The following is a 22,809-nucleotide window of genomic DNA, read 5'->3' as shown; positions in this document are numbered from 1 at the left end:
GGTGAAAACAGAGAGTCACCACAGGTTACATTAGAAATATAAGAACACTAATGAACCCAACACCCAGTTTAATTTATAGGAGACCGTGGACACAACCCAACCCAAACCTCCACTAAGATAACAAGTTCTTCTTCAAATCAAGTAAGCTCTTTCTGTGAAACACAGAGGGACATTTTAGGGTTCATAGGCCAGACGCTATTCAGCTGTTCAACTCTGTCATCGTAGCTTAAAGACAACCACTGACGTTAGACAAAAAAGCACGGACTGTTGCAATAGTTTGTTCACTACAACAGGAGGCAGGCAGGCCTGGCCCACTGACCCCTTCGTGCCTTCTCAGAGAAAAACTGTCAAATTTCTGGGCAAGGGTTGTAGGTGGGGGAGAGACCATATAGACGAGGTTAGGTAATAAATACAAATAACTACGTGCTGGTGTCGGAAGATGACCTGAACAGACCTGTTTAGAAAAACGTAAACTCACCCAATGATTCCAGAAGAAACAGACTACCGAATAGTCCTACAACTAACTTCTTAAAGCCATCCAAAGGAAACCCAACACCTCTTTTCAAGTGTCAGGAGCTGCAAACCACGCCCTCTGAGCGGAAGCATGGAGGAAAGCATCTCTGTGCACAACACGCTCTTATCTGGGAGGGCTGCGGCTCCACTCCCTCTTCTCTCCAAACTGCGGCTGCTGGAATTCTGAAGCCTCTCTGCTCTGGCTTCTTACACTGTGCTGGCACCTGACTGAAGCTGGTCTCACTGGCATGGGCCTGGGGCTTGATCTTGGTGACTTCTTAGCAGCCCGGTCTCCACAGTTTTGACGGAACTGTAATCTACGAGCTTTTCCACTCCGCAGCTCTCAGTTCCTGGACCAGCGACAAACGCCGGACAGGGGAGCCGCGGATGAGCTCATGGCGCTCTAAGTCCTGCATGCTCTCCTGCCCTGCCATTTCCGGTTTCTCGTTTATTTCTCATCATCTGTTGACTCAAGATCCGAACCACACCACCCGCCTTCTTTACCCCCTCCTGTCTCCTACTACAGCTTTGGACAGACAGATCTTCCACTGGCCGAAATCCCTAGTGCCATACTTGGGGTTCTCCCTGTCCTATACCAAGAATGCGAGTGGTTGTCAGTGTTGCCACTGCCCAGCACTGTGTGTGTGTGTGTGTGTGTGTTTGCGCGTGCGCGCGCAGTACACGTGCACACCAACTATCTACTCTGTAACTTTAAAGCTAAAGAACAATGCTCTATTGTATAATTCTTCACCGTATATAGGACACAGTGCTTTGGGGGAACAAATACAAGCATGTTTACAAGAAAAAAGAATTCTATGGACTTGTTGGGGTTAACATTTCCCCCTGGCATCGGAGATGGTGGTTTTAACCACGACTAACTAAAGACTTAAACAAGAGCATCAAAGGTTTTTTTGTTTTGTTTTGTTTTTTCTCACAAAGAAAGCTCACAGAACAGTTAGATGGAGCCAAGGAAGTCAGGTATTTCCTGATGGGGAAACTGAAAATAAATGGGTGGCATTCTTTCATTCTAAATATCTGTAAATATTAAAATGTCTTTCTCTGATTTATATAGTTGATATTTTCATAATGCCTGGAAGGCCACAACGGTGCTTCTACCTTCTAGTGTCTCATTAATTTCAGACTTCCAGTGTCCTCCAAGGTCTGAGAGAGTCGGGGAGTTGGAGAAAGCTGGGTTTGTTAACTTCTACCCCCATCTACAGTGTTCTGATAAATGCACACACTTCAGCCCCAAGAAACAAGAGCTGTCCAAGGGAAATTCTGAGGCCAGAGGACTTTCCCAAAGCTCCGCCCCCATCTCCCATCACTCAACACTTGACTTTCCCATAGCTCCGCCCTTGTCTCCCAGCACCCAGCACTTGACTTTCCTATAGCTCCGCTCTCATCTCCCATCACTCAACACTTGACTTTCTCAAAGCTCTGCCCTCATCTCCCAGCACCCAGCATCTGACTTTCCCAAAGCTTTGCCCTCGTCTCCCAGCACCAAAGCTCCGCCCCATCTCCCATCACTCAACACTTGACTTTCCCATAGCTCCGCCCTCATCTCCCAGCACCAAAGCTCCGCCCTCATCTCCCAGCACTCAACACTTGACTTTCCCAAAGCTCTGCCCTCATCTCCCATCACTCAACACTTGACTTTCCCATAGCTCCGCCCTCATCTCCCAGCACCAAAGCTCCGCCCTCATTTCCCAGCATGCAACACCTGACTTTCCCAAAGCTATGCCCTTGTCTCCCAGCACCCACTGCTCATCTACGACTTTGGATGGCCTCAGGACTTACACACCATCTACACCTAATGAAGCAAAGAGCCCCCCAGCAAAGGCCTAGGATAAACATGATTCTCTCAAATCGTTCAATTTAAGGAAGGGTGTTTTTCATGGTGAAATTGGTTAGGGTTATTAATTTTGTAAAAGTTACTTTGACATTGATGAAAGCATGGGATTTTTACTCAACTGTGTGCTTCATCTGTAAAACTTTAAATAGTATATAAAAGATTAGGTTAAAGTGCGAAGCTAAAATCCCCAGCACGTTTCACCCTTTTCCCTGCTAATTACGGCTTTCTAGCTGGATACCTTTATTCACTGACAGGTGATTAAAAAAAAGCACCGAAGAGCATGCAAACCCTCCGGCGCATGGGCGCCTGTGAAGCAGGAGACAAGGTGACACCCAGTAATTGTTTATGCTAATTCCAAAAGAGATCATTCAGATCGGCCGTTCTCACCGATCAATTCTGCAGTCATAAACTTCGGCCTTCATATCCAAAGCCATTTATGTTAAAAGGCCAGAGGGTGAAACTGCTGAAAACAAGATTAACATTAAAAAAATCAACCAGTGACAGCCATGAAAAGGGTAGTGAGGGAAAAAATTCTCACGCCCTTTTACATCGACTTACACCATTAAAGCAGGGAAGAAAATTAAATCGATGCAATAAAGACATTCAACATACATAGAATCTGACCAAACAAGAAAATACATGGGAATAAAAGAACTACAAAATTTCTTACTGAGGAATGTAAAGGATCTAAATAGGAAAAACCATATACCGTACCTGCTCATAGGTCCCATTACTATAAATATGCCAACTATTATCAAGCCAACGACACAGCAAAACATTTTTAATCAAAAATAACACATTTTTTAAAAAAGAAACTTGATAAATGTATCTCGAATTTTGTTTAGAGGGAAACGTGTGTAAAATTACCAAAACCTTAGAAATCAAACCAAACCCAGAAAAGCTGTAACACAAGAGGACAGACGTACTTGTTTTTCCAAGCGACAGACAGCATCGTAAGGCTACCCAGTTTATACAGGTCCATGCCACTGAGGGGCACAAGACTATTCAGCCGAACAGAACCACATCAACAGATAAAAGTAAAACAGTGAATGCCAAAGGAAGAATGGCCGTATGGGGAAACAGCACTATCTAAGTCAAGGGTTTATGCCCATAAAATACATGATGTTTTCATCAATCTTGGTTTGTTTTTCTGAGATAGGGTCTCACAATAAAACCCTAGATGTCACGCTTTTGTATTTTCAGGGCTGCTCCTCCCCTGAAAACTATAAGCAATCTCCTTGCAGGGAGCAGTAGCACACGCGCGCGTGCGCTCACACTCACACTCACACACACACTCATGCTCTCTCTCTCACACCCACACACACCCACACACACCCACACATCCACACACACACACACACGCAGGCACTCACAGGCTCACCCACACCCACCCACCACCTTCCTTACCTCATGCAAGGTGAGGTGTTTGCCATCCTTTCTCTTGGAGTCGAACCGCCCATAGATGGCGCTGTACTTTCGAATCTCCTCTTCCTTGTGCGGGTCATCATCGCTCATCTCGAAGATGTGACCAATCATTTTGGCCAACTTCTTATTGTTCTTGAGCAGCTCTTTCACTTCGTTCAAGTCACTTTTGGGCAGCGTGGAAGCCATCCGCTCCACACACTCGGCCACAGAGAGCGCGGCGGCAGCATCCAGAGCCTCGCTGCTCTCCTTGGGGGAGGCCGGGGAGCCCAGGTCGGCTGGGGAGAGACTGTGCTCGCTCTCACTGGCGTGGTGTCCTTGCCAGAGCCTGGACTCGCTGACGCTCTGCAGCGCCAAACTTCCCACCTCCGACTTGCCCTGACCCAAGCTCTGCACACACGTGGTGGCGGCGCACTTAGGGATCTTTAAATGGGGTTCCCGTGCACTGCTATTCCTTTCGTAACTATTGCAGGATATGCCGAGCCAGGTTGGTGATCCCTCTGGTAGTTTATAGATGGGTATGCTACTGACCGGAAGGGAAGTCAGTGGCTGATTGAAAAGGCCAGGGTTTGTAACCCAGTCTCTCAAAGCCTTCTGCAGCCTTCTAACGTGAAGGGGCTTGCTTGCCATGCCCACGAGCGCCATGATTTCCAAAAATTCCTCTTCTCCAGCTTCACAAAGTTGCTGGACGTCATCGCCACCTTGTTGGATGAAGGCATCAAAGTAAGAAAGCAGGTTGGCTTTCTGCAATATTCTGTACAGCTGCAGCTCCCCCAGGGTCCTGGGTAAGGCTGTGGCCATCACTGTGGATGGGCTTAACCTACAAAAAGAAGGGAGAGAAGGCTTAGCACACTCGCTTTGAGCTCCATCACATCGGGCTGAGACAATGCGAGATTGAGAAAGGCAACACAGGCGGAAAAAGACGCAACCCAACTGCAAAGCGCTTGATAGTTAAGGATGCTATCTCCCAACATGCATACTTTACCCAACCCTGCACTCAACTCAGAAAGACAGTTGCTAAACTGACCTATGCTTTCAAAGGAAACGGTGATTAAACACAGACTGGGAACTCAGACTAACGCTCGCCAGGTTTAGCCTACGTTCTCAGCTTTACATTTTCTTCCCTTCACGGTGTGAACATGGTGGCGAAGATGAATAAAAATCAGCAGGAAGGAGGAAGCCATCACAATACCACTCGCTGAACTCTTGTGTGTGTGTGTGTGTGTGTGTGTGTGTGAGAGAGAGAGAGAGAGAGAGAGAGAGAGAGAGAGAGAGAGAAAGAGAGAGAGACAGAGAGATGCTATCATATTATGTCTACTCTTCAGGTAAATCCCCTGAGACATACTATGCATCTCAGTCTACAATCCAGCCAGGGAAAGAGACATATTTCAATATGAATTGAAGGTAGGAAAACAGGCAGCAAAGAAGACAGAGTTATCATTATCAATGTGCTTCGTGAGCTCGGAAAGGAGAGATAGCAAGTACTTCCATTAGGCAAAGCAAGCTTGTACCAAGACACCCATAGATTGAAAGGGGCAATCATAGGAGACTGACACCTTCACACCATGGGGGCAGGGGGATGGAAGACCAATTTTACCACAGAGGGCAGCTGACCGGAGGCAACAGAAGCCGAGCTGGGAAACAGCAAGTCGCCATGCCCAGACCTGGTTTCAAAAGCCACTAACAAGAACGCTATAGGAATTATGATCTCAACCACCAATAAAGGACTCTCTCTATTACTCTAATAACTACCTGCTCAGCCATATCTCCTGGGACCTCTGAAACCTACATTTTGATCAACTACCAACCTCCTTCAACTCCATGGCTCTCTTATTTACATGGAGTAGTATCCGCATGGCCTCATGAATTTTCCACAGATTAAAAAACTATCAAGTGTAACATGTCTGTAGTATGAGGGGCTGGCTTGTTGGGGTTTCTGTCCCACTCAGCACTCCACAACCAGCATACCCCAAAGAAAATCATACACAGGACTCCATAAGATTATCAAACTGGTTGGCCCATTAGGTCAGGCTACTTATTAGCTCTTATAACTTTTGTTACCCGATTATCCTTATCTACGTTAGCCACACGGCTCAGTACCTTTCTCAGCTGGGCAGGTTACATGCTGCCTCTTTGGTGGTCTGGGCAGGAATGGCAGAGGGAGCTTCCTGCTTCCCAGAATATTCCTGTTCTCATCACCCCGCCTCTACTTCCTATCTGGTTGACCCACCTATACTTCCTGCCTGGCCAACCAGCATTTTATTAAAATACATGATTGACAGAATACAGATAATTCTCCCGCACCAATCAAGGACTGTTCAGGGGCTTCTGCTGAAAGGAAACACATCCAGCGTGCATCTGAAAAACACTTCCTCAGTCCCTCCGCTCCACTGTGTGAGCTCTGGATTTGGCAAATGATACAAGCTTACAAGATACAAGCTTACAAGATGATGCTCGGTGTCTACATCTAGGCACTGAACACTGCACACTCTGTGAGCGCCTGGCACTTCAGGTCTCCCGTCACAGGCACACCATCTCAGTCCACCCAGGAAAATACTCTGTCTTCTAAATCACCTCAGTGAGGACCCAGGGGGGCAGGGTCCACCACCTAGCTGGACACTGCCCCCCCCCAAACACAGCCTTGAGAGCTAGACCAAGTTTGAGCGTGCATTACAAGTACACTGTAGCACACAGAAGATCTTCTGCATCCTGTCTGAGGTAGAAACAAAGAAACATACTTCCTCATGGTTTACCTAGGTCAGCTGCTCTATGCTTTCACACTAGTGTGGGGAAAAAGCGATATGGGAGTCCCCTCTGTGCGCTGTGGTTACCATTAATGAATAAAGAAACTGCCTTGGCCTGTTGATAGGGCAGAGCTTAGGTAGATGGGGAGAACTGGACTGAACGGTGGGAGAAAGAAGGGCAGAGTCAGAGAGACGCCATGGAGCCGGCAGAGTCAGACATGCAGAATCTTTGCCGGTAAGCCACCGCCACGTGGCGATGTACAGAGTAATAGAAACGGGTTAAGTTAATGTAAGAGTGAGCCAATAAGAAGGTAGAGCTAATGGGCCAAGCTGCGATTTCATTAATAGTCTCTGAGTGGTTATTTCGGTGTAAGCTAGCCGGGTGGCCGGGAAGAACAAGCGGCCCCCTCCTCCTACAAAACAGTCCACACATAAAAGCATGCACATGCAGTCTTTTCTGTAAGAGGACGGTAGCTCCACAAGGTCTACTGAGTGCTACACTAACTCACGCCATTTCTTTTCCAGATCATGGGATATAGGAAACAGTTCACGATAACATTAAGGTGAACAGAACGCTTTAGTCATGTTATAGCAATGAGAAAGATGAGTATTTGTTAAGACAAATATAAAAACACGAAAGGATCTTGGGACCCAAAAGACTTGGACCTAGATGGTAGTCTTCTGAGGCAATGGTTTTACAAACCAGCAGTTTTCAAGTCTTACTCTTTCTCCTGTACTTTAGCAAGCCTCCTGGCTCTTGAGAGAACGGCCTTGCCGACTGGGGAAAGCAGTTCACAATGTAAAGAATGATGTACATTTCCAAAGCCAAAATAACAGATGAAAGATGGACATACTGCTCAGAATCCCAGGAGGCTTTCCAGAGACCCACACCCACAGCGGGGAGAAGAGGTTTCTCCCCGAGCTTTCCTACTGGGAGGCTGCGTCATTTAAATGCCCACGACTTCATATAGTTACTTGATTCGATTTAAAAGCCGATGAGATTTTCTGTTTCCACAACATCGGTAACTATTGGATGAAGGTCAAATTAGCTGAAAACAAACTTTGCCTGGGTCTCTCTGAGCTGGGTACCAAGGGTCCTAACATAAGGATACATACAGGTAGTTGATGATACAATATATCCACTCAGCTAAAAGCTACAGTACCTGGTACCACGAGCACCCATCGAGCCTCTGGGGCTTAAAGAAACCACTGACTCTTCCCCGCTGTTTCCCAAAGGTAACCCAGGCCCTACTGCCCTGCAAAGTATGCAATCCCTACACCTCAGTCAGCGAAAAGAACCGCAGCATCAGAAAGGGGAATTTTAAAAACAGGAAAAAAATAATTCAGAATTAGTTCTAGACCGCTTACTGCTCACTAGACGGTAGCCTCACACAATGTTTCCCACGATGGCCCATTTCTGAGTAGCATGGGTCACCTGCCTGGCTCAGGCTGTGCTGAGAGAAATGAGCAGCTGTCTGGACACAGATCATATCTCTTACTCTGTCTGTAAGAGTAACAGAATCTTCCAGGCCTGCGGACTGACAACTCAGGGTAAGACAGAGAGGGGCCTTTTGTGGGCATCCAGTCCACGGCATAAGAGACCACTGGATTACCCAAAAATCTCAGGGGACTACTGACTTTTTCCCCAGGGCTTTCCTGCAATTTCCTGGTGACTTGCCACACCCTGAGATGTTTTCACTTGACTCTGGTAACGGCATGCGGATTTCCTCTCCCGTCTTCTCCCACTATATCCTAAGTTCAAACACTCTTTGAAGATGTTGGCATGAAGGGGAATTTGCTATGATGGCTAGCCTAGTCTCAGGTGGTCCCCTGCCTCAGCCTCCCTAGTTAGTGCTGAGATGTCATCAGGTGTGGGGCACCACAACCGTCTCTGAGAACTCTGAACTGCATCTCTTTTGTGGGCTGCCGTGGCGTGCCTTGATGATCTGTCCTACACCAGATGGTCAACTGTTATTGTGGGCAGTCACCAAATCTGTGCCCATGGTTTGACCAGGACTTCTTCAACGTCTTCTACTTGCCGCGCCTTCCCACGGAATGGTGAAAGAGATATGCGTGTACGGATATGAAAGACTATACAAACCGAACACTTTCGGATAATAAAATCATAAGGAAGCCTTTAACGGAAACAGTTCTTTAGTAAACGTGCAATTTCACATTTATTAAAGATGAAAGCGAACTTACATGCTAAGGAGGCGGTTATGCGTGTCTTTACACGAAGAGTGAAGCTTTGTCTGAGCGTGTGAAGCGGCGGGTCACACAGCATCTGCACTATTTTTCTGAGCTGATCAATATTTTTATTTCATAATCATTGATGCTGCGTATGAGGCTTTCACATAAATATGTAAAACAAAATGGCAGCATTCTGTTGAGGGCCACTTCAGAAATGGTGAGAAATTCTGCCCCAATCTTAAGCCAAAATTTATCTAATAAAGTTTTGTGTGTGTAAACCTTGTCAGCAACTCACAACAGCGACTTCTAAAGTCAAGCCTCCTAACATAATCAATCCACAGACATTCTAATTAGATACTAACCCACCACAGAATCGCAGCAGAAAAAATGGAGTCTTTGTTTTCTGCAACCGAGCTATTTCCATAAAAGCAGAAAACGTTTTATGTACAGTCAAAACAATGTAGTTCATAACCTATAATAGTCTCGAGTGTGAGTCAAGCGGTTTCCAGTTGCGTCTGTGGGTGCTCCGTGGAGTGAAAGCTACGCAGAGTGAGGGGTGCGTGTTGCGTGTTCGGAACCAAGGCCTCAGGAGAGATGCAGGAGGCAATACAGGCTGCCCAGCCAGAAACACCTTGAATTCTAAACCTTTATTTATTTATCTGATTCTTGTTGAGTTCAGAAACCATTACAACTGCCAAAACTTTCACCACCCCACACACTGAAATACACGATTCCGCACGGGGTCATTACCCAGACTTTCATAACCTGTGGCTTGGTGAGAGTAATTCATGGGCAGAATATGGAGTCCCTACAAAGAAATCTCAAAGTAAAAATGAAGCTTTTTCTTTACAAATGAAAATAAAAGAACACTTTTCTGATTTCGTAAGATATAGACTGACTGAACGTCTTACTTTGAGAATGGTCAGCGTATTGCCAATGAACAATACCAAAACTCACCCTGAGTGGGTGCAGGTTTTATATTCAAAAGCGATTCTCATGTCTGAAATACTTGAGGATGATGAACCTGAATTGGTCTTCTGGACTGGAGACTGGCATCACCCAAGGACTGCCGAACCTAGCCTGGTGTGCTCCCGAACAGGGGTATGGGCTCACCTTCTCCCAGCCTCCCGGATTCCCAGATGAGTTCTTTGCACACCCGGCAAACCTCTTCCTTGCACTAACTTCCCTCCTTCTCAGATGAATACAAATGTTTCGTCCTTGTCTTCTCCATTTCTTTTCTCAAACCTGTGTGCGCTTCGGCCATCCCATCAGCCCCAGCCTTTCCTTGCCCCAAACACCAATTCTGGTTTTTACTGCTTCTTGCCCCGCTGCCCAGTCCCCTCACCGCAGGCCCAACTTTACTTCTTTTCTGTTATGGTGCGGGAGAATTGTCTGTATTCTGTCAATCATATTTTAATAAAACGCTGATTGGCCAGGCAGGCAGTATAGGCGGGAAAGCCAGACAGGAAGTAGAAGTGGAGTAAAGAGACTGGGAGTATTCTGGGACACAGGAAGCCCTCAGCCACTCCTGCGCAGACCACTGAACAGGCAGCATGTAACTTGCCCAGCTGAGAAAGGTACGGAGCCATTATGGCTAACATAGATGAGAATAATGGGTTAAGATAAGTCATAAGAACTAATAAGTAGCCTGACCTAATGGGCCAATCAGTTTATAACTTTATGGAGTCCTGTGTGTGATTTTCTTTGGGGCCTGCCTGCTGGGGGGTACTGGGCGGGACAGAAACCCCAACAAGCCGGCCCTCATGTTACATATGGCGCCTAGACGTGGATAAATGAATCCACAGAAAGCCTGAGAAAGCTTGGGAAAGAATAGAGTAAAGTATGTTTTCTTGGTAGCAGCAATTTTTTGGTTCTGCTCTGCTTGCTAGAGGCAAGCAAATGCTCTCATCTAAGACAAGCTTCTTGACTCAGCCTTAGCTGCAAAACCTTGCAGCTCATTAAGAGGTCCTGCCACGAAACACTTAAATGCTGTTGGTGAAAAGCTGAACACATGCTTTTCGGTTTTCAGTCGTAGCAGGAAAAAAGCTGTGCTGTTTTAAAATGCCGGCTTTCTGGGCTGTCCTGCCAGGGCAATCTCTGACTCTTTCAGGCAGGCAGTCGGACTGAGTGTGGTCTGTGAGCAGAATACTGCAGTTTGCTTGCTAGCAAGGACCTTGAAACGCCATAGAGTTGTGTCATTGAACACAGCTCTGACTGGTACCTCAGCCATGAGGCTGGAAAGGTAAATAATGAGCTGGGTCTAACCGACAAAGCCACGGTTTTAGACTCATGTGGTCAGAAAATAGAGAGAGATACAGTAAAAGAGAGGTTCAAAGACGAAGAAAACCTCTAAATGGTTTACTATATGTTAAAAATATATGCAGGCTAAAAGGTTAAAGTCATTAAAAATAAAAAAAAAGGGAGATGTAGGGTGTGGTGGTACACAAATTTAATCCCAATGCTTGGGAGGCAGAGGTACGTTGACCTCTGAGACTTTAAGGGGCAGAGGTAGTTGACCTCTGTGACTTCAAGGTGTGGTAGCACACACCTTTAATCCCAATGCCTGGGAGGCAGAGACAGACAGATCTCTGAGTTCAAGGTGTGGTAGCAAACACCTTCAATCCCAGCACTGGGGAAGCAGAGACAGGAGGATCTCTGTGAGTTCAAGGACAGCCTGGTCTACAGAGTTATTCCAGGACAAAGATATATACAGAGAACCTGTCTCAAAAAAGCCAAAAGTTAAAAGTAAAAATAAAAGAAATAGAGGTTGAAATAAAGCCACATAAAGATGGAAAATACACAGAGAATCTTAATGCTGTATGCTATTATGCTCTCTTTCAATTGTTTGAATGCTGAGGAAGGAGAAACAGCTGCTAAAAGACTTTTGTTTATAAATGATACTGAACTAACCCAAGATAGGTATTTTGAAAATACCTTGGCTTCAAAACTGAAGTCAAAAGGTATGCTACTTTGGAGAAGAGATTTTGCTTTTGTTTCCACAGAAAACGAGAGGCTCTGGATTTATTCAGAGTTAAGAAAAATCACCTTTGACCAAGGGAGGCCACCTGAAAAATCTCCGACAGGAATAGATGACCCAGATGTCTGAGTTCTTCATTCAGAACAGGTTCAAGACTGCTGCCTGAGATGATCAAGACTCACAGGATACTCTAGTCAGGACTTGATGATAACTCTAAGTTTTCTTTAGGTCCCCATAAGATCATCAGCGCCCCCAACCAGCAGGAAGTAGCCTGAAATACTACGCCCACATTCCCAACAAATGGACTATGGGTATTTTCCTTTGTTTAAAAAAAAAAAAAAGAGGGAAATGGTGCGGGAGAATTGTCTGTATTCTGTCAATCATATTTTAATAAAACGCTGATTGGCCAGGCAGGCAGTATAGGCGGGAAAGCCAGACAGGAAGTAGAAGTGGAGTAAAGAGACTGGGAGTATTCTGGGACACAGGAAGCCCTCAGCCACTCCTGCGCAGACCACTGAACAGGCAGCATGTAACTTGCCCAGCTGAGAAAGGTACGGAGCCATTATGGCTAACATAGATGAGAATAATGGGTTAATATAAGTTATAAGAGTTAACAAGAAGCCTGACCTAATGGGCCAATCAGTTTATAACTTTATGGAGTCCTGTGTGTGATTTTCTTTGGGGCCTGCCTGCTGGGGGGTACTGGGCGGGACAGAAACCCCAACAAGCCGGCCCTCATGTTACACTGTTAGTTTCCCCTCGGCCTACCACAAGCAACCTAACCTACTCACGTGAGCATCCCACTGAAACCCGCCTTCCGTCTCCCTGTCCTGGGCAGCCCTCCATTTTCTTTATCCTTTCCCACAAAACTTTGCACACACAACAGCCTGGTTGTAGCTTTCTCCCGATTTTCAGGCTGCCCACAGGAACGTCTCCCTTCCTTTCTGTTCAACACCCTCCCCAGTTATTATTATTATTTTTTTTTCTTCTTTCATGGACGCTCTGAGTCAGTTCTCAGGACACCAACGAATGGCTCCTTCATGAAGGACCAGTTAAGCGGAAGCAGATGTCTGAGTGTGGTGTGATAAATGCAATGCTTTGTATCGTACCCAAAAGCACTACACAAAAGGAGCCGGGAACAAAGGACTCAACGTGCTCTAAAAAACAAGGTACTACCTGGTTACAGGCACCCTGAGGGTAGGAACTGGGTCTCGTTCATCTTTGCCTTTATTCTCAGCAAACCGTTCTACGTGGAATACTATTTCCAGACTTCTGTAGTGTGAAGCCCAATGTTGGAGCCAGCCTCTGCCCAGCAGACTCCTTTCCTATTTTTCGAAAGGGCTACTACCCTCAGTCAACTGCTGCCTGCCCCAGGAAATGGCCAGTCCAGCAGTAGCATGTTCTTCTACATCCTGCTCTGCCACCCTCAACACTTCGCTTTCACAGGGGGCTACGCTGCAGACGCTGACCCACTCTTCACCCAAGAGATCAAGGGATATATGCCGAGGACCTGCACATGCTCAGAACTGTAACGTGCACCATGTATGAAGTCACCCCCTGAGTCAGCGGTTTTTAAAAATTTAGTTCGATAGGACCAAACTAGTCCCTCTGAATGTGACTGACAGTTCCATGGCTGGGGCATGACTGAGGGGCCACTGGCTATGGCACTGGAATTTATCTCTACTGCATGGACTAGCTTTTTGGGATCCCCCTATTCTCTTTGAATGGATACCTTGCTCAGCCTAGATATAGTACGGAGGGCCTTGGACCTTCCACAAAGCAATGTGCCTTACCCTCTCTTAGAATTAGATGGGGGTGGAGTGGGAGGGTATGGAGAGAATGGGAGGAGGGGAGGGAATAGGAATTTGGATTGGTATTTTTTAAAAAAAAATCTAATAATTTTTTTTTTTTAAAAAAAGAAAAATTTAGTTCAATGAGAGATTCTGGGTCATGTTGCCTGTGTTCTTAAAAATCCAATATGGCATGTTTCAAATAAATAGCAAGCGCCTCATAAATCATCGCTAGCCTTTAATAGATTCATGTCTATTCTTAAGTATTTTCCCTCACTGCTGTAAGAATGATTGACACATACACATTTAGCACCTGTGACTATATGATCTATATGTTTTCTGGAAGTCTGTGGCAGTCCAGAAGATTTGGGACCAAGAGCAAAGCCTTGGTAAGGCCTGACTTATTTATGCAACGTAGCGTGAATTTTCACTTCAAGGTTTCAGAGTTAATAACCACCTCTTGGGAAACATCATGTAAAACCTTAGTGAAGACCTCACGCGTCTCTGACAGAAAAAGAAGAACTAACCCCACTAGACTGTTTATCTCTTAACACCTAAGTGAGGTCTGCTGTCCTCACAAGTGAAATTTTAGAGAGGAAGGGCGCACGGGCCTTAAAGCCTCTGAAGCCCCAGCAAGTTTCAAAGTGTAGCTTGGAAGCAGAGAGGCTTGGGAGAAAGGAGCAGTGACCCCAGCAAATGATGGGACTCCAAAGTTCGGCCTGGGAAAGGAGGAGCCAGTAAGAGATGGCATTTTCTCATTTTCAGTACTGGAATCCAGAACTTGTCTGTGGTTCTCTGTGGTTCGGTTGCTTTTCATGGGCTAAGGCTGCAGAGCTCTCCCAGGAAGCATGGGGCGATGGGTGTTCGCCCTGTCTGGGCTTTGCTGATGCTGGAGACTGGACAGCCAGCCAGAAGCATGCTATGCACACACTCCTACCATGAGCTACACTCTCGGGCCCACAGTGGTAGCTCTGAAGACAATTTCAGGTCTTATTGCTCACGTAGCTATGAATTCATGCTCACCGGGAACATTAAAGTGTCTGTCCCGATGGATTCTTCCCTCACATTTGAATAAAACCGGGAGCCGGTTTTCGAGAGATTCCTTTTAATTCAGTCCGAGCCATCGAAGGGTAAGTTAAAACACATTGACGAAAATTAGAAAAAGATAAATCAGAGTCACTTGGCTACTCAACAACTACCCATCAATATCAACAAACACTAACATCTCATATGACGGCTGGGAATTCTTCAGCCAATAGGAAAAGGCACACGACAGCCACTAAGACAATCTGGGCAGACCGCAAGCAAAACGCAGACACATATAAACCCGATGGTCTTCAGAAGTTCCTCTGTGCGAAGTATTCACATACCATGTAAATTAATACACAGCCCCTAAATACAGTGCGTTGAAGAATGACATATTATTTGAAGGCCTAATGATATGTTTTAGCTGTGAGAATTCTCAAGATGAACATTAGTGCTTTTTCCCCAGCATCAACTTCTGAAATTTCCCTCTTGTTCCATTACTAAGACGAGAGAGTATATTCCACCACTGTAGGAGTTATTGAACATGTCAGACCAGAAAGGAAATTTGCACTTACTATAATAATCACACTAGCCTCCTTTTTTACCTCTCAAGGGATCAAAGGCAGCACGTGAAAGAGGAGAGACCCAAGTGAAGCAGCCGGCGAGCTTACATTATACTCAGGTGGCTGTCTTTTATTCTGTAATATAGTTGATAAAAATCCACAATGAAATGGGCACACACAAAGGAGCTGTACATGAGGTCTTAGACTGCCCATAAAATGGTCATTTCCAGGGAAGTAACCAATAGATGGTGGCCCTGTGGTATCCAGAACACAGCTTCACATGATGTCAAATACAGAGCTTTTCTTTAAAAAAAAAAAAAAAAAGTGGCAAAACCAGGTTTATTACAATGAAAGTTAAGGCCTAACTCTGGGGCAGATTCTAAGTCGCCAAACACAAAATTCTAACACACTTGTTTCCATCCATCCAACCATTTTGGACTCTAAAATCTGTTCATGAATCAATCTCTGCCTCCCTTTGGAATTTCTTCTTTCAAAGCATCTACAATACAAATTTTAATAAATCACTCTGTCCTTCAGTTGAAGCAAAAGAAAATATGAAGTGCTTTAGCCGATGGTCTAAATAACAAGGAGGAAACAAGGCTAGGCTTTCTGTAGGTCAGTGGTCCACTAACCAGCAACCCAAAGGGAAAACTTGTAGTTTAGCTAAGATTACGCAACTACACTCATTTACTTATTTGATGTAATTTATTAGAAGTAATAGCTCACTAAATTCTCCTGGATCGGCTATGTCTTAAGAATTTGCCATCTGAAATACAGTCACATCCAAGGGACAAAATGAAATAAAATGTCCAATGCCTGGGAGTTTTTCTTTACTGTTGTTACTGGTACAGTCCCACACAGCAGGAGGCTCAGCGTCCGGGAGATAAAAGTGTGCTCGGTAGTGGAACTGGCTGGTTAAGCAAAAATGTTCACGTCAAAAACGTAAAAGCAAACAACCAAAAATCTCCCTAACGTTCCTTGAGGTTATTTTCTTTCAAGATGTAACGTTCCAATATCTGAACTGGAAACAGGGATGAAGACAGCCGACCCTGATGCCCAACTACAAATGCTTAACAGCATCTTTATGGTTTATGCTCAATGAGAGAACAGAACTGAAAGTCTCAGAAAGATGCAAGGTGGAGGAAGAATCCTTCAACCAAAGTCACTTGTCCTGGCACATAGGCAGGGCATGAGGCAGCTCCTTCACCCTCAGGAAGATAGCCTCCACCCAAAACATCCTATACATTCTCTCCAATATCTGTTCCTAAAACCGGAACATGAACTATAAATATAACATATATTATACAAAGGAAGAAATTTCAAAAAGTGAATATTTTAAAAGGGTAATTCGCTGCGTGTACAAAACAGCGAGGCATTTCGGATGTGACTAATCTATTTTAAATCCGGCTCCTCTGCAATCTAATATTACCTATTAAAACTGCCAAAATATTTTTAAACGAGATCCCAGAAATCTCCCTCGGAGATTCTGATCTTTTGCACTCCGTAAAGTTGGCAGGCACGTCACTGGCAAACCAATCAGTAGTGACAAGTTACTCCAAACCAGCTCTTTCAGATCAAACTGTAAATTAACAAGACACTCCAAAAATTCCCAAGCCTCCCTGAGCCAGGGCATGGTTCCTCCTGGTCGCCCGCTGCAAAACTTGGATCTGCGCAACCTACGAACGCACAGTCCAGCTCTAACCCCGGGAGCCTCTTTTGCACATCTCCGGTTGGACCGGACTTCGGTGTTTGTCCCCAGAAGGCCACACACCTGCATCCAACGCTTCTATGTCCTACACGTGTCTGCACACTCCCCACTCAGCCTCAGAGGCTCGGCGACTCCCGCTTCCCTGCACCTGGGTGCCAAGTTTCTGCGAGCCACTTCCAAGCAAAACTCTCCTTCCGCTTTGAAAACAGAACTACAGTAGGAAGGGGCGGATAACAGGAAGAAAACGGAGACGGAGCGGCACTTTTAGGAAGTCGCCGATCGCGGCGGCGCGGGGCTCCCCACGCGGGCGGCGGGCGCGCGCCCCTCACCACCGACCCCCCCACCCGCCCGCGGCCGCCCCGCCGAGCCCAGCGCCCGCGCCCCCCGCTCCTGCCCCAGGCCCGCCCGGTACCTACGCGGCCCGCGGCTGCTGCGCGCTCCGCGACGACGGCTCAGCCCGGCTCCTGCGGCGGCTGCAGCGGCCGGGACGCCCCCGCGCCCATCGAGGGGGGCAGGGACGCGGTGGGCGCGCGCTCCGTCCCCCGCCCGCCCCGACGGCGCTCGGTCGGCGGCGCGCACTCGCGCGGGCGGAGGCTCAGGCGGAGGCGGGAGGCGGCGGCGGCGGCCCCGGGCGCCCTCCCTCGGCCTCTCCCGCCGCCCCTCCCTCCGCCTCGCCCTCCCCCGCCACCTCCGCCGCCCCCGCCCCCCCACCCCGCCCGCCGGGCGCGCTGTCACATCGGGAGATTCCGCTCTTGCTCCATTCGCCGCTCCGGCTCCCGCCCACGCGCGGCCGAGTGACGCAGATCCCGGCGTGGGCGGCCGCGGGGCGGGGGTGGGGGCCGGCGGGGCTGAGGCTGGGACTCGGCGCGGTCCCGGGGGTGGCCCATTCCCAGGGCAGCTGGGAGCGCGCGGGTGGGCGCGCGGGGACGCGGGGCCCGGGAGGATGCAGCGGCCGCCTTGGCGCAGACTGCGTGGCCGGCCGAGCCCCGCGCCCCGCCAACCCGGGTGTGTGTGTGTGCACGCCCGGGGAGTGGGGGGGGGGGGGGGACACAGCGGCGGACTGGGAACCGAGCGCGCCCGGGGCCGCCCCACCCGCGCTGGGCGAGCTGGCCGTGCACCGAACACGCCCACAGGTGCGGCGGGACTCCCGCCTCGCCCACCCCACCCTGTCCCCACCCTCTCCCGGGCCTGGGCTGAGAAGGGAGGAAAGGGAACCCTCTGGCCTGGTAACTTAATGCCGCCCTTTTCACCATCTGAAACCCCTGTGGCTGGTCTCTGTTGGCTTCCTGTAGGCAAATGACACCGCCGGTACTGTCTTGGAGTGTGGGTCAAAATAGAGTTCTGGAGGCAAGCTGTAGAAATTTTGAGCTTGGTTTGCATAAACTTTTCTAGCCAAAAGAAAGCATTGAAGCACCTTCAAAATTGAAACTGTTGCCAGAAATTAGAAAAATAAATTAAATCTGTTTTTGCCTTCCTTTGCAAAAAAAATAAAAAATAAAAAAATGTATCCAAGCTTTAATGGTGTGCCCTTCTGCAATACAGGTAGAATCCTGTTTTAATATACACATAAAGCCCCAGTTTTATAAAGGAGGCTGTTCCCACTTCCTGGCTGGCCTCCCAGAGTGTGCCTACTTGGTTGAAGGGGATACAAGGCATTCTTTGAGAGGAGAAATTCTTCAACCACATCTTTATGTTGTAACAATGGATGGGATGATAATATTGAAAGAAAAAGACCTTATTAAACAAATCTTTTTTTCCTTTTGTAAAAACATGGTCTACAAACGAGTGATATCAATGGAATAAATATGCACTTAGATATATAAACGTATAACACATAGTTAAACGCACAAATATATATATTTAAACTGAAATATCTTCTCTGTTAGTGGCAAGGTCTATCTGGAATAATTGGTATTTTAAATAAATATGCTTAGTTCCTCAAATTCTTCAGAAGAAATCACTGCTGGGAGTTTCTCCCCACCGTTCTAAATGTCAAGGTTTAGGCAGCTGTGGCTCTCCGAAGAGAAAGCTAATTTGGGTGGTTGAAGTACAGCCGTACAGTCGAGGCTACCGAGGCAGTTTCTTGGCTGGCGTGGAAAGGCAGCGGTTAACGGATGGTTGGGCAATGAAATCCACAGAATTCTTCTGATTCTTCGCTGGAACCCTGATGGTTTGCAAACATTGTTGGTTCTGAAAAGCTGGGGTGGAGGTGAGGGGGGGAGGCGCTTAATAGGATGTAGTTAGTGAGTCATGGACCGATTCCATCCCCCCCTCACACACACATACACACCACCACCACCATGGCCTTCTCTGGAATAACAACTTGCAAGGCTCTCCCAGAGCGGGTGTCTGTCGGGCTGAAGGTGATGTTGATGAAGAAGTGGGCCCGGAGAGTCTGCCGGGTAGCCGGCTATTTCTCCAGCTAAACACTCAAGTCCTTCCTTGTTTGTTTTCTGGGCACATTAGATAGTGTGTTCTTCCCACATTAAGAATGGCATTCTGGGCCCACTTCGCTTCGCTTAAATGCCCTATGGTGCTGGGCGAGGTGGTGGGAGGAGAGAAAATGAAAAGAGAAAATCTGAAGCTTTCAGGCATCCAGCTCTGTATGACGACACTGGCGCCGACAGGACTTCTGGGAAAGAGCTGAGGTGTTCACCTGTATGTGAGACAACCTGTAGGAGCCAGCCTTTCCCTCCCGTCCCTAAACCCCACCTCCCTAGTCTCCTTCCAGGCACCCCCTGGTGCCCTATGGTTGGTTAATGGTAGGAGAAGGGATCCACTCTGTGAGGTAGCAATTAGGGAGCTGGGTTGTTCTCTGAAGGTCCTCTGGGAGACATTAAGACAGTTTTAGAATTTCTTGGAGGCAGTCCCAGGCAGTTCTAAGAGAACATGGCAACACAAACGGTTCTTGAGACCATTTGGATATCTTTGTTAAAAAAAAAAAAAAAAAAAAATGATCCCTGCATTGGCGGCTTTGTTTCTTCTGTTTTGATTTTCCCATAAATACCTGTACGCTGAAGTTACTCATTTTCTCTAGGACATCTTGTTAAGTGCTAATTAAGTACCAAGTCTAAGGTTGAGTTCTTGGCACGCGAATAACCAGTTTAAAATCACGGTTCTACTCCCAGAACTTTTCTATAAAACTGCAAAAATAGGGAGATCAAAAGAAAGCCAGCAAGCTGAGGACCTTGCTCTGTTTATTTGTAGCCTTTTATTTCCTATATATTCTCACAGATGCGGTGGCTAACAATAACACCATCCTCGGGGGCACAACTTTCAATACAAGCCACAGTGAGATACAACCACAGGTCTTTAAAATGTGGGGGAGCCTGTCTAATATCCCAGAAAGAGCCTAAAGGTTAATGGAATGTCATCTCTAATTGGCAGATGTTTCTGTCTCTTGGTCTTTTGTTTATAGTTGGGGGGGGGGTGCATGCGCTTGCGCACACACTCACTAAACAATGGCTGACTCATACCAGTCAAACAATATTTGTTGAGTAACTGAATGAAATAGAAAATAGCCACTTACTAGCAAACGATTTCTTGTGTACTTTGTAGATGGCCTTAGCATGAATTTCACTTCCTAGTAGAAGAATCTAAAATGTGCATTATCTACTTCCGAGCGAATGCGTAACTCATTCAATACAATATTGAGGTTAAGAATATGTTTACAATAAACTACAATATGATAAGTTCCAAAATAATGCCTGACTGTTGGAATAATTTGTATTACGTTTTCGGCATAATTTTTTTAAAAAAAAAAATTGCCAAGGTTGTTAAATACACCAAGTTCTGAGCTCCGCTTTAGCAGTTTGGAAAGTGGCCTCGGAAGTATTGCCCCTCACCCCTTCTTAAGTTGTGTTTATTCTCAGAACACCATCTGCAGCTATCCCAGGGTTAGCTCTTATCTGCAAAGGCAGGGACAGACAGAGCTGCTTCTCATGACTCAAATCTAAATTGTTCTAAGTTTTGAAAACACTTTTCTATGAAATCTGAAAGTTCTTTTCTAGACTATCATCTTAGCTTTCATCCATCCCCGATAAAGATGGATTCGGGAGCTTTTTTTTTTTTTTCTCCCCCTCGACTGCTAATTTTAGCCGGTGTGAAATGTGTCGTAGCTTACCGTCAAGTCTAATATTTATCCTGAAAGAGAACCAAGTTTTCTCTTCTGAGTTTAGACATTATCATTTTGGAAGAGTTTCTGGATGGGGAATTCAGAATGGTAAACGCATATACAGGATGCCGTCCAAAAGTCACAATGAATGCACGCGGCACACCTTTCGAAACAGGCTGGGTGTAGCCAATGAGCGCTGCCCCTTCCCTGTCTTCTAATGGCTTCCCTAGCATGGGACGCTGGCCCAGAAGAATCCAGATTACAGTAGATGGTGGGTCAGATAGCAGTAAATTACATGCTGAGAAAATGATTCCCTTTGCATTTCTTCTCCTTCTGTCCTTGGAAGGGAGAAATCCAAGTTGGTGCCAGTCTGTCTCTAATCCTCTTACACTTACTAAATTCTGCCAGAGAGAGAGAGAGGGAGAGAGAGAGAGAGGGAGAGAGAGAGAGAGAGAGAGAGGGAGAGAGAGAGAGAGAGAGCAAGCGCAGGTTTTCTTCAGAGCCTCTGGCAGGCCTTAGTCTGTAGTTAGAATCTGAATCTGAAAACATTGTTTCCCTTTTAAGGTTGTCCTCTACGGAGGCAAATGAGATTCACTGAAATAAAGACACCAAAATATCTTTTAAATAGATGTACTTAAGTAAAGGAAACCCAACTGCATAAAAGAAAACTGCTAGGGATCTAGGTTGTGAACTTTGTGATTAAGAAAGGTAAATTATGAAAAACGGTATAAAGGCTCCTTAAAATCCAGAAATAGACTTGCCAAATCGTGTCAATAATCAAAATATGCTACTGGGAATATATTGAAAGGAACTTGAAATCAATGTCAGAGAGATGTCTTTGACAGCCAAGGTATGTATGATCAACAAGTTTCTTATCTGTGGATGAGCAAAGTATATGGTGTATATAGTGCATATCGTATATGCAAGATGCAATGCTATTTAGTCTTTAAAGGGCACAGACCCCTGTCGTTTGTAAACCTGGAACACATTATGTTAAATAAAATAAGCCAAGCACAGAAAGACAAAAACCTCATGATGTCATTCCTGTGGAATCCAGGAAAGCAGCTCTCACAGAAGGAGAGACACAGGGATAGTTAATGGGAGCTGGGGTGGCTGGGGGCGGGGGGCTGCGGAGAGGTTGGCTAAAGGGTGTGCCAGGCTTCATAGGAAAGAGGAGTGGGTAAGTCTGGGAGATTTGCTGATCAAATTAGTGACGGAATTAGCAATATGATATAAGTGTGAAAATGTTTTCGCCACGAAAATGGTAACTGCGAAGTAATAGGGATGTCGCTTAGTTAGATTTGACCATCCCATAGTGTGTATGGATCCAAACGTACTGGAGGGGCTGAAAAGAGGGCTTAATGGGCAAAGTATTTGCTGTGTGTTCATATTTCCCTTGCTGTTTCTGTGACAAAAATACCCTAATAAACGCACCTTAAACAAGGCTTTACAATGGTTTGACAGAAAATGGCCCCCCAACGGGAGTGGCACTATTAGGAGGTGTGGCCTTGTTGCAGGAAGTGTGCCACTGTGGGGGCTGGCTTTGAGGTCTCCATTCGCAAGTTATGTTCAGTGTGAAAATACCCTTCTCTTCGTGTTGCTTGCAGATCAAGATACAGAACTCTCAACTCCTTCTCCAACACCACGTCTCCTGCATCTGCCTTGACCCGCCGTGATGATAATGGATTAAGCCTCTGAAACTGTAAATCAACCCCAGTTAAATGTTTTCCTTTATGAGAATTGCTGTGGTCATGGTGTCTCTTCACAGCAATAGAAACCCTATCTAACACAAATTGGTACGAGAAGTGGGGTCTTGTTATGATAGGCCAGACCATGGTTTTGTTTGAAGGAGTATGGACTTTGGGATTATGGATTAGAAAAGAATTTGAATGCTTTAAGTAGGCTTTACG

At 46.4% G+C, this 22,809-nt stretch overlaps 1 protein-coding gene across 3 annotated transcripts in view; it reads right to left on the bottom strand.

Moving 5' to 3' along the window:
* Positions 1-17,442, bottom strand: part of Nab1 (NGFI-A binding protein 1) — a 45,170-nt gene extending 27,728 nt beyond the window's left edge. Inside the window, exons 1-2 of one of the 3 annotated variants that reach the window (XM_087902412.1) lie at positions 17,202-17,442; positions 3,773-4,607 (exon numbers count right to left, since the gene is read on the bottom strand). In XM_087902412.1, coding sequence (XP_087758538.1) covers positions 3,773-4,588 — 816 coding nt within the window. In that variant the 5' untranslated portion in view covers positions 4,589-4,607; positions 17,202-17,442. Of the gene's footprint in view, positions 1-3,772; positions 4,608-16,848; positions 16,984-17,201 lie in introns of those variants that run through there. The other 2 variants (XM_087902413.1, XM_048456035.3) reach the window with 2 other exon arrangements.
* Positions 17,443-22,809: the final 5,367 nt, after the last annotated feature.

The sequence above is a fragment of the Myodes glareolus genome, chromosome 27 (assembly GCF_982192425.1).
Source record: "Myodes glareolus chromosome 27, mMyoGla1.1, whole genome shotgun sequence".
Taxonomy (NCBI): Eukaryota; Metazoa; Chordata; class Mammalia; order Rodentia; family Cricetidae; genus Myodes; species Myodes glareolus.
This window is presented reverse-complemented; position numbering and strand designations above follow the sequence as displayed.